A 12,712-nucleotide genomic window follows, 5' to 3' on the forward strand; every position below is an offset into this window, starting at 1 on the left:
TGACCAGAAACAGTATCTCTAATCCTGTCACCTTACAGACGTTTTCTATTATTCTTCAGGTCATTTGAGTTACAGAGTCTAGATCAACATAATGATCTTTACAGCTAAATTCATATGCAGTCTAATTACTGGATAATAGCTTGGTTGTTAAAAATATAAATAGGAGAGATCTCCAGAAACACAATCTTGTGTTTGGCTTTGTTTTTTGTTTTGTTTTGTTTGTTTGTTTTTAACAACATTTCACTGTGTAACTCAGGCTGCCCTCAAACTCATGATCCTCCTGCCTCAACCTCCCAAGTACTGGATTTACAGATGTGTGCCACCACACGTAGCTATGATCTCTATTCTTGATACTTATGCATAAGCAATATTGTCATGATAATCTGTTCTAACATGGTATCATGTATAATTGAAGAAGCAATTTTAAGTGTCTGGGTAGATAGAGCAGAAAAACCTTAATTTTTCAACTGTGCCAAAGAGCAGACAGAGTACTATGCTTATTCCAGATTTTATGCATAAGTCCAGATTTCAGTGTCTTCATGGATAGAGACCTGCAGTAACTTCCAAGATACTGCACTCTTCTTCAATGAAGAATTTCTAAAAATTATTTTCCTCATAAAATCATGTGTGCATTTTCATTGCTTCCATAGACATTTCTTGAGTTGTGTATGTCCTACACTGTCCTAATTAGTGAGGATTCAGTAATGACTAAAACATACAATGTCTCTGCTTTCATAACACTTTTTTGGGAAGGAATACAAACAAAAATATAATTAAACATATTGTAATATTATGGGTAATATCAAGTACTATGAAGAAAAATAAAATAATATAAAGAGATAGAAATGGTCATTGTTTCAGGTAGATGGAAGAAGCCCTTCCAAGGAGCATTAGAAAGTGATGAAATCTGATCTACCTTTTTTAAAGATCTATCTTCTAGTTGTGTAAACAATACATTATAGAGGATGGAGATTATAAGCAGAAATACAGGTGAATGTTGATGTCTTAAACTAGTGATAGTGGTGAAAACCATGTGAGATGGTCAGATTTGGAAAATATCTTGAAGGAGAATAAAAAGCAATAGATCAGCCAGGTGTGATAGTTCATGCCTGTGATGTCATCATTTTGAAAGTTGAGGCAAGATAATTCAAGGCCAGTGAAGCTACGTAGTAAAATAAAAATTAAAAAAATAGACTTGATGACAGATTAAATGTGAATATGAGCAAGAAAACAAGAATGAATGAGGGGGTATTAGTGAGTACGTGAGCAAATGCTACATTCAGGAGCAAAGATCACAGATGCCTCCAAGGGTTTAGTGTCAGGGTCAGTGACAACAACAGCAATTTGTTGACTTGGGGAATGTCTTGTGATTGAGTATGAAATTTAATAATTTTTATTTAGTCACATTAAGTTTATCTGTGAAACAGCAAAGTATACATTTCTAGGTACACCAAGATACAGGGTGAAAACTCAGGAGAATTTACTAATCTGGCAAAATAGATGATATTTAGAACTATTTTAGAGCATGCAAAGGACTGCAGAAGGAAGGAAAATTAATAGAGCCCTTAGCCTGAGGTGGGCTGGAAAGTGGAAGAGATGCTAGCAAAAGAAGCTGGGTAAAACCGGGCAGTGGAATAAGAAAATGAGGACATGTCCTAAGAGCAGGCTGCTGAAAATAGTTCCCACAAATGCTGTGGGAAGGTGTGGTCAACTGTCACACACTGACACTGTGAGAAAGTGAAAACTGAAAGCTAATTACTCGATTTGACAGAGTTAAGATTATTGATAATCTTGGCAATAACCCTTTTTAGTGAGGTGGTAAGGTTTCAGTAAAGCTAGAGTATAAGGGATAAAGAGAATGGAAAGAAACATTCTTAAATTTGATCCTAAAGTACCTTTTATAAAGACTCATAAAAAGTCTCAGTATTAGGAAAAGCCATGTTCTTACTGTGCACATAATTTGCTTTAGTCTATGGATATCATGCTTAATACTGTTTTCCTCGTTGGCCACTCAGAAATTCAGACTTAATTCTGGACCTCATAGTCTATAAGAGAGTTAAGGAAAACTGAAAGTCTTTCTTTCTATCTCTCTATCTCTCTCTTTCTCTCTCTCCTTCTATTTTAGGAAATTACCAAGTTGCTGCCTTTCCATAGGATTTTTTTGGATCGACTAGAAGAGAATGAAGCCATAGACCAAGACCTGCAGGCTTACATCCTGCACCGGATTCACAGCAGCTCAGAGATTCAGAATAACATCTCACTTAACGGCAAGATGGACAATACTACATTTGGCAAACTCAGTTCTCACCTCAAGACCCTCAGTCAAGGGTCTTATCTATACCTGAAACTCACATTTGACCTCATAGAGAAAGGCTACCTAGTGCTAAAGAGCTCTAGCTACAAAGTGGTTCCTGTCTCACTCTCTGAGGTTTATTTACTCCAGTGCAATATGAAGTTCCCAACTCAGTCTTCCTTTGACCGGGTGATGCCTCTCCTGAATGTGGCAGTGGCCTCACTCCACCCACTTACTGATGAACATATCTTCCAGGCCATCAATGCTGGGAGCATTGAAGGCACACTAGAATGGGAAGACTTTCAGCAAAGAATGGAGAACCTCTCCATGTTCCTAATCAAGCGCAGAGACATGACTCGAATGTTTGTGCACCCTTCTTTTCGAGAATGGCTGATCTGGAGAGAAGAAGGAGAGAAAACCAAATTTCTCTGTGATCCCAGGTAAGATATAGATTTGTGAGAAGTAATTCTGAGCCTGTTTTAAATGTATTACATAGAGCATGGATAGGAAAGCAGTGAGAATTGCTCTTCATTGAACACTTCTCACAGAGAAGATTTTCCTCTTCTCCTCAAGGCCAGGCTGCAGTAAGTTTAGCTGTGTATTGCCTATTCCTCACACTGTGACTCACCAAAGAGGCTAAAGCTTGACACTGCTGGGTTTTTATTGCCCTTATGACCCTGCTGTTCACCAGACCTTGTTACGACAACTATGTTTGTGAGCATGCCTCTCAGCTTATTTCTTCATGCTGATTCATTAGAAAGCTAGTTCCAGATTTTGATGATGATATTAAGCTAGGCAGAAAAGAATTTATGATATTTTCTTAGAACAGGAAATAATGAAGCATGCTTGCATGGAAAGAAGAGGAACTGTTGAGTTATGTAGGAGCTAACATTTACATAATAATCCCAAACCTTAGACCTACATAAAAGCAGAAATAATTCCTTCCTCTTATAGTATAATACCCAGACTAGAACAATTTCAAAGAAAGTGTTGAGAATGTGCCTTTTCCTCCCTTGCCTTTGTAGTAACAGACACTTCAGGAGTGTCATAACTTAGTCCTGTGACTAGGTAAAGAGCAACACCCTTCTGCTATTAGCATTTTGATGCACAGCTTTTTAAAGTAACCAAGTCTGGGTCTCTTGCATGTGTTGTATGATGTTCATGAAACTATTTTGCTGTAAGGTAACACCCAGTCTTATGTCTTCCAACCTTCAACAGATACCTGAAAGTACAGAGAGGATCAACCATATATGCATCATAGCTTTTTCTATTCACATATGCTGATGATAGAGTTTAATTTATAAATTAGTCACAATAAGTGAAAAACAATGAAACAAAATGGTATGGTATAATAATAAAGGTTACATGAATGTGGTCTCTCAAAATATCTTATTGTGCCTTTATATTTTCCACTTAAAAGAGACAGATTCTCTTTAGCATATCCAACTTGTCAATCAACAATACTATACTTTGTTTGGCTTTAGGGACTTTTTGTTTTGTTTTGTTTTGTTTTTGGAGACAGGGTTTCTCTGTGTAGTTTTGGTGCCTGTCCTGGATCTTGCTCTGTAGACCAGGCTGGCCTTGAACTCACAGAGATCCACCTGCCTCTGCCTCCCGAGTGCTGGGATTAAAGGCATGTGCCACCACCACCCAGCCCACATTATTAAATAAAATAAAGTTTACTTGAGCACAGGCACCACGACATCCAGTGTGCTAAGAGGACTACTAAGTGATTAGTTGGTGTACAGTTGTACAACATGGATACACTAGACAAAGAAATGGCTCAGGTCCCAGGCAGGACAACGTAGGGTAGTCTTAGATTCCATCACAGTACTCAGAAAGCACACAATTTAACTTACAAATTGCTTATTCATGTAATTTTTTATTTAATATTTCTAGTTGATCATGGCTAACTAAAACCCTGGAAACTGAAATGGCAGATAAAAAAACTACTGCAAATCTTGCTGGTATTGCTTCTGACAGCATTAAAAACTGTATAGTTTAAAAAAATTAATATAGAATTACTTAATAAACACTTTGAGGCCAATTCCCAAACAATCTCTTGCTAACTGATCTATTTTCCTGTCCTGGAGTATATCAGATGATTGAAAAGCAGGTAAGGTCCAAGGCAAACAGACTACCACTGAGTTAATAATATCTTTCTTACAAAGGACAGAATCCTCAGGGGCTCCCAAAGGAGAAAATGCAGTATTTATGAAGCATATTAGCTATGTGGGCTTGCTCTCCAATATTGTTTATTAACTAAGAGCAACGACAGACTGGTACAGACACTTCCAGCTTCAGGTGCTGGGTAGTCTGTTCTTTGGTGATTTACTGACACAGCTGCTGAATGGCCATCATATTTTATTTAAGAGAGAACAGAGTATATTTGTAAACAGGACCAGGAGTTATCAAAAACACCACCCTTAAATTTCATTCAGTTGGAATTCAAGCTCCTCCTCAGCATTGGACAGCACCAGCCTTGTTACTTCCATGTTCATCTCATAGTTGAGATTCCCTGGGCCAACAAAGTGGAATTTAACTGGGAACTAAAGGGCAGATCCCATCTAGCCTTTCAGAGAAAATGGCTGCAACTGCTTTTCATTCAGTGTTTGTCTTTATGGCCTTCAGCTTCCATTTCTTGTACATTTTCTCCCTTCTGTTTTCCACATTCTCTTCAGTTCTGTCTAGAGTATCCAGTGTCCTAGTAGGCCAGAGTAGACTGACTCAGTGCCTCTAACGACATTAGCTACGCCAGGGCCTGACATGTGCATGTCTAAAGAGGACTCTCAGGGACAACACAGCATTGTTTCTTCTAGCCCATTTTCTAGACTTTAAGCAGTTTTTCACTATGAACTTGTTGACCTTATTAGGGAATTAGACACAGGGAAAATATTCTACTGATATCAAAAATTAGTTGATATTCTTCAAAAATAGCAGTAGACTACCTAAGGACATGTTTTCTTCCTAAACAGAAAAGATCTGGAGTGATGTAAGGAGGAGCAGACCCAGAGGTCAGTGCTACAGAGCTGATGTTGAACTTTTTCCAATTTAAATATCACAGTGCCTATTGTCCCAGAATCTGGGCAGAGATTTGACATAATAGAGAGAAGTATTTAACGTTTCATCGACATAAGTTTGACAGAAAGAAATGGGTTAAAAACAGACTCTCTGGCTCAGTAATTGTATTGAGATTAAGCAATCTATTGCTGGAAATCATTTATATCATCAGAACTTGGTTTGTTCCAGGATCATACTATGTAGAGCAGGCTCCAATCCTCTAGCCTCAGCATCTCAAGTGCTGCTAGCATTACAGGCATACACTACCATGCCCAATTTAAAACTTCGTTCTGACATCAAAAGATTTGGTGTTTTCTGTCTTTATGAAAGTCCCTGGGAGCATTCACAGGCTTAGACCTTACAGCCTTATTCTGCTTCTGTTTCCCACTGTTCATCAGTATCAGATCCTGAATTTAATTTGTCCTGTTTTATTTCCTTGTGCATTGAGATATAGATTAACACACTAATCTAATAAACTAATCCCTGCTATTATGCTAATAGTAAGAAGGTGGAAAACACATTTGAGGTGACTTGTGCATTTTAAGTGAGGTGGCTGAGAAAAGTGAGCACTAGCATTTTCTGTCTAACACATTAGTAACTCTCATAAGTAGAAATTTGAAGCTGAGAGGTAGCTGAGGGATACCAGCCTTGTGGTGCTATCTAATTACTGCTTAACATTTCTATACCACATTGGGCTCAGCCTGAATAAATTTTCATACTTCTTTTCTGTTTCTTTTCCTCAGTATCTCCATTTTCATGATACCAAGCCTCCCCTAAGAACAGCTCTCAGATTTAACATTTTGCTGGGGGAGAGGGCTCTTTTGACACAGAAATTAGAAACCTTGGCTTATTTATTTTTATTTTGAAGTATTTGAATTAAACACAATAAACTTGTGAAACTCATACAGTTTATGTAGAGCTGATACAACCTAACCTATGAAATCATGATATAGAAGCTTAAGTTAATTTTGACCTGATTTCTTCAAACTAAGAATAGCAAATACTGTGGTGAGTAAATAGAAGGGAAACTACACAAATTCTTTACTGTCATTCTATGTTTAACTTGCTTCTTCATGGTCAGAGTTGATTGCTTATAATTAATGGGGGTTTGTTTGTTTGTTTCATATATGGGCATGAACTATATGTTTACTTAGTGAAGTATCTTTTGGGGACTTGGTGCTCTTAGAGCAAGGTGTCAGGTAAGCAGTTTGCCTAAGGTTAAAAAGAAAAGAGGCGGGTAGAGGGAGGGCTCAGCACTTAAGAGCACTGCCTGCTCCTCCAGAGGAGCCAGGTTTAATTCCCAGCACCCACACGGCAGCTCATTACTGCTTATAACTCCAGTTTCAGGAGATCCAACCCCTTCACACAGACATACATGCAGGCAGAAGACAAAAGCACATGAAATAAAAATAAATAAATAAAATGTTTTCTTAAAGGAAGAAGAAAGCATCTACCTTAAAGTGAAAATTATCTATACCAGAGCTCTGTCTAGCCAGTGTACAAAATGATGAATTATTGTTAGTGGATTTTGTTTGTTCTTCAAATTCCAGACTTGAACCTCCAAGTGGGATAACATTTAATCTTGCCCTCAGTGAAGCTCAAACTCAATGTTAGTGCTTCTGGTAGATATTGCAGTGTCTCACAGTAAGTCTGTAAGTATAAAGAGGGTTCTGTTTCCTAGAAGTGTTTGCAGAGACCTTAGCAAACTGATGAAACATGGAAAGAAGACAGAGACTCCTGGAACTAAATTAGCTCTTAGGCATTCTTATGTACCAGACATTGTCCACTAATACCTAGCTATTTGTAAGTGACCCTACCACCTAAGAAGAATTGGCTCCTTGATGTCTTTTTCATTTTTAAGGCTTCTCTATCACCGAGGAGGAATCATTATTCCGATGTCATGGTTTAGATTTAGTATTTTCCAGGGAAACTTTGACCTTAATATTGCTAAGAGTTTATCTAATTTAATCAATGAATACTTTTTTCTATTATCTAATCATCATCAAAAAATAAGTTTTAAACTGAAATGTAAAGTAGTACTTTTCTGACCCAATGTCATGTTTTTGTGATATGATACAAATGAGAAAGTATATGAAAATCTAGTATGTCCTTCAGTCTTACAAGTTTGTTTTCATTCAGCATAAATCATTAGTCAAATAAGCAAAGTATTTCTGTCTTTTAAACTAACAGGAGGTTGGGGAGATAGCTAAATGGTAGAGTGCTTACCTAACATGTATAAAGCCCTAGATTCAGTCCCCACCATCATAAGAAAGAAAGGAAGGAAGAAAAGTAAATCAGCTATTTAGTAGATGTGTTGATTCTTACCCGTAGTCCTAGCTTCAGAGGAGTGAAGCAAAAGGATCAGAGTTAGAGGCCAGTCTGGGCTACACAGTGAGACCCTGAGTCTAAAAGTAGAAAAACTGTCTAACCATCAGAAGATGAATATAACATTTATTTTTCCTTTTCCAAATCCAAAAGTAGGTTTAAAGAATTTTAGGGCTGGAGAGATGGCTCAGAGGTTAAGAGCACTGGCTGTTCTTCCACAGGTCCTGAGTTCAATTCCCAGCAACCACATGGTGGCTCACAACCATCAACAATGAGATCTGGTGCCCTCTTCTGGCCTGCAGGCATACATGCAGGCAGAACATTGTAAACATAATAAATAAATAAATCTTTAAAAAAAAAGAAAAGAATTTTAAAGGCCCAGTTAAAACTGAAAACTACATGTACTGTTCTACTGTCATAAAAACCCATGAGAAATATGCTAAGTCAGTATATACAACGAAAGTTCTGCTTATGATGAGATACAGAGAGCTTTGTTTTATGACTTGATCAGCATAAATGTTCAGCCATTGCTATTCGTGAAACTTTTATATAAAAGAGCCAGCAAACACCACCAAAAGGGGCTTGTATCTATTCTTCTAGAGAGTAACACTGCTTTGTCTTCTTAAATATGCATACGTAGCTTATTTTAAAGGTGGTTGTAGTCTGTATAGAAAATACTGGCTTAGAGGGATCAAGGACACCACAAGAACATAGCCCACAGAATCAACTAACCAAGGCTCATAGGGGCTCATAGAGACTAGAAGGACAATCAGAGATCCTGTATGGGTCTGACCTAGGTCCTCTGCATATATGTTATGGTTGAGTAGCTTGCTGTTCTTGTGGGACTCCTAACAGCGGAAGTGAGGGCTATCTCTGACTCTTTTGCCTGTTTGGGGGATCCTTTTTCTCCTACTAGGTTGCCTTGTCAAGCCTTGATATGAGGGTATATGCCTAGTCTTATTGTAACTTGTTAGCCCATGTTCTGTTGATATTTCTGGGAAGCCTGCTCTTTTCTGAAAGGAATGTCTTAAAATAACTTTATCTAAAAATATTAAATAGGAAGGACACAGAGAGGTGATTAAGAGTCTTTTTTTTTTTAACTGAGTCGTATGTGTAGCCTGGGCTTCTCTTGAGCTCATAATCTCCTGCCTTAATTTCCCAAGTTCTGAAATTATAGGCATGTACCCATGTACCCAGCAGAGGCATTTTTAATACTAAAAGTAGCATAAAGGGTTAAAGAAGAACTCAGTTGGTAAAGTGCTTGCTATACAAGCTTGATGACCTGAGCTTGATTCCCTAGAACCCACATAAAAGAAAAACCAAGTGTAATGACACACACTTTTAATCTCAGCACTGGGGAATTGTAGATAGATGAATTCTTGGAGCTCACTGACCAGCTAGCCTACCTTGTTCAGAGAACCCAAGGTCCCACTGAGAGACCCTGTCTCAAAAAAACTATGACAGCTCCAGAGGAATTAAACCCAAAGTTGAACTTTTGCCTCCACATGCATGTACATGTACACACATACATAAATGCACCCCCATGAATACTTATGCACCTGTACAAACACAGATGCACATACATACACATACATCTATACAAAAAAAGTAGCATTAAGAAGTAGAGGCTAATTTATCCTACTAATAAGCCTCTGAAATAACACTAACCTAATCAAAAGAATCCCAGAGGTTGTCAAACCAGGATTAATGGCACAGCAATCAGTAGGAGTTATTGCCAGCTTAGTGAGACTTGACAACACATTTTCTTTTTTGTGAGTAGAGTAATTCACTCCACCATCTCTAGAGACTTTCAAAAGCAGATAAAACTCCATGTTTAGTCAAAATCAACACTAATAGCTTTCTACCCTCTTAACTGTAAGAACCCACAGCTGTGAGATTTTCATTTACTGAAGCCATCAGCATATCTAATTGATTCTAAGTCCCAAAATTGATTTGTAAGTACCCATTTATTTTTATCCCCACTGACCACACCCTGGTCTCCCACATGGATTCATCTCTTGCCCTCCTCCAGTCTATTCACCAGCAACAAGAGAGGTTATTTTCAAACACAATTCATACCACATGACTCTTCTAGAAACCCTTCAGTGCCTTTTCTTACCATCAGAACAAACCAAAGCCCTGAGTGCGTAAATAGCTTCTGCTTGCCTCTAAATTATACAATTTTATACCACTTCTAGAAGTTTCTTTCTCACCTCTAGACCTTTGTACCGAACGATTTCCCTGTCTAATTACATTGTGAGACCTCCTATTGCCTCTTCAGACTTTAGCTTATACGCCATCTCCTAAAAGAGACTTCTGTTTGTCACCTTACTAAGTCACTCCTGGATTCTGAGTCCTTAGTAACCTTTTTATTTCATTTCTAATGGGTGTTAAAGTTTATTAACTTATTGGATGTTGATAATTATTTATTGTCTACTTTTCCTCTAGAATTTTAGTCGCTTCAATTTGATTATATTATATCTACTCCCAATATCCTCCTTTAAGCCCTCCTTGGCCCCTCCAACATACGCACTTCACAATGTCCTCCACCCTCCTTCCCACCCCCTGTTAATATCCCACTAAATCCAATTAGTGTCTGCTCCTGTGCACATGGAGGGAGCATCCACTGGAGCATGGGCAACCTGCTAGTGACACCACCACCAGAGAAAGACGACTCTTCCCCAGCAGCCATCAACTCTCACTATCTCCTCAGTTTGAGATGAGGACTCACAAGCTCCTTCCCCATCTACTGTGTAATTTTGACCACAGCTAACAGCAGTACTGCTCAAATTATTTCATATAATTGAAAAGGAAGGGGGCTGGAGAGATGGCTCAGAAGTTAAAAGCATATGTTGCTCTTGCAGAGGACCTGGGTTTAATTCCTAGTACTCACATAGCAGCTCACACTTGTGTTACTCCAGTCCCAGAGGATCCAATGGCCTTGTCTCGTCTCCTTGGACATCAGGCATACGTGTGGTGCACAGACATTCATGCAGATGTGACACCCATACACATAAATAATTTTTTAAATAGAAGGAGAAGGAAGGCTTCCAAACTCTTTTTATAAAACCAGTATTGCTCTAATACCATAACAAGATAAAGACATAACAAAAAGAAAAAGAAAATTACAAACCAATCTCTGTGATGAACTTACATGCAAAAATTCTCAATAAAATACAAACCAAATTCTGGATCACATCAAAAAAGTCATTCATTATAACCAAGTTCACCTTTGCCATCAAAGATGTAAATCAATAAATGAAATTTGTCATATAAATGGACTCAGACTCATGATCATCTCAATAGGTACAGAAAATGTCTATGACAAAATCCAACATCTCTTCATGATAAAAGTCATGTAGATGCTAGGGATGAAGGAAGCATACCTCAACATAATAAAGACTATCTATAACAAGCCTATAGCCACCATCATAGAGTAAATGGAGTAAAACTCAAAGCATTCCCATTAAAGTCGGTGTAGCACAAATCCTAATTGGTCTTAATAATAAAAACCAGGAGTCAGATAATGGAGGTAGAGAGAGCCAGCAAGCAGTTAGAGAAGCAAAGAATAAATCTCTGTGTTTGAAATGTCTCTGTGGGAGTCATTCACATTAAGGTATAAGTTGAAGCCAGGAGACAGGATCTACCTAGGAAGAAAAGAAGGTAAAGGAAGAAATGGGAGAGGTACCTACATATTATCACAGTTGTCAAGAGATAGCTGGTTTTTGGTGGTGGTGTGGGGTTTTTTAGGAGGTGGGAATTGTTGTTTTGTTTGTTTGTTTTGGTTTTTCAAGACAGGGTTTCCCTGTGTAGCCCTGCCTGTCCTGGAACTCACTCTGTAGATCAGGCTGCTCTCAAACTCAGATATCCACCTGCCTCTGCCTCCCAAGTGCCAGGATTAAAGGTGTGCACCACCATGCCCTAGGAGGTAGTTTTAATGAAACCTAAGTAGGGCCTAATGCTGCAAGGAAAAAAAAAATAAGAGAAAAATATCAAAGGTAAGAGAAAAATCACACCTAAGAAGTTACCAATGATGTTAGAGATCTAGGAGCCAAGAAGAATAACATTTAGGAGTGAGCAGATGATATGAGAAGAAGAAACCAGTCTGCACAAGTGAAACAGACCACATTCAGACTTTAGGTAGTGGTACTGTACTTTACAGAAGAATAAGACACTGCTGGGAGGTCTCTCTGGATGCTGTAAATATATGTTGTTCTGATTGGTTGATAAATAAAGCTGCTTGGCCAACAGCGAGGCAGAATAAGGTTAGGAGGTACATTTGAATGAAAGAGAGAGAAGAAAGGGAAGTGGGGGAGACACTGCAAGCCACCACCAGGAGAAAGAAGCAAGATGTGAAAGTACCAGTAAGCCACGAAGTCACGTGGTCAGACACAGATTAATAGAAATTGTTGAGTTAAGTTATAAGAGCTAGCTAGCAAGAAGCTTGAGCCATAGGCCATACAGTTTGTAATTAATGTATTAATAATTATAATATTTTATAAGCGTTTGTGGACCATGGGTGGGAGAGATTCAGCTGGACCTCAGGGCCAAGCAGGACCGGAGAAACATCTGGGTACAAGACAAACCTGGAAATGCCAGCACGTGGCATAAATTGCTGTTAATTTTGTGTCCCAGACACCATAAGCTTTGGGTTCAATGAGCTTTTCAGAACTGTTGTTGTTGGGTTTTTTTCCTCAATTTATAACACAGGCTTGTCTCAAACTTATAATCCTCCTGTCTCAGCCTCTTGACTGCTTGCTAGAATTACAGGTATAGGCCCAGCAAAGTCATTCTTTTATTAAAAAAAAAAAAATCTGCCATGCTTCTATTCAAAAAGAAATGAATGATAGTTGTCACCCCCACCTCACCCTGTATTATGTGCTATTGATATACTCAGTGCTCATCAGAAATGAATGATAGTTGTCACCCCCACCTCACCCTGTATTATGTGCTATTGATATACTCAGTGCTCATCAGTGGCAGCAGTAACAAACATTGTTACCTCTAGGTACAGATGTACACTGGAGAGATTCA

At 38.4% G+C, this 12,712-nt stretch overlaps 1 protein-coding gene across 2 annotated transcripts in view; it reads left to right on the forward strand.

Moving 5' to 3' along the window:
- Tanc2 (tetratricopeptide repeat, ankyrin repeat and coiled-coil containing 2) overlaps window positions 1-12,712 on the forward strand; it is a 304,791-nt gene that overhangs the window by 240,147 nt on the left and 51,932 nt on the right. For both annotated transcript variants that reach the window (XM_059271952.1, XM_059271953.1), the window contains exon 13: window positions 2,126-2,733. In XM_059271952.1, coding sequence (XP_059127935.1) covers window positions 2,126-2,733 — 608 coding nt within the window. The remainder of the gene's footprint in view (window positions 1-2,125; window positions 2,734-12,712) is intronic.

This window comes from Peromyscus eremicus, chromosome 8a, assembly GCF_949786415.1.
Source record: "Peromyscus eremicus chromosome 8a, PerEre_H2_v1, whole genome shotgun sequence".
In the NCBI taxonomy this organism is placed as follows: Eukaryota; Metazoa; Chordata; class Mammalia; order Rodentia; family Cricetidae; genus Peromyscus; species Peromyscus eremicus.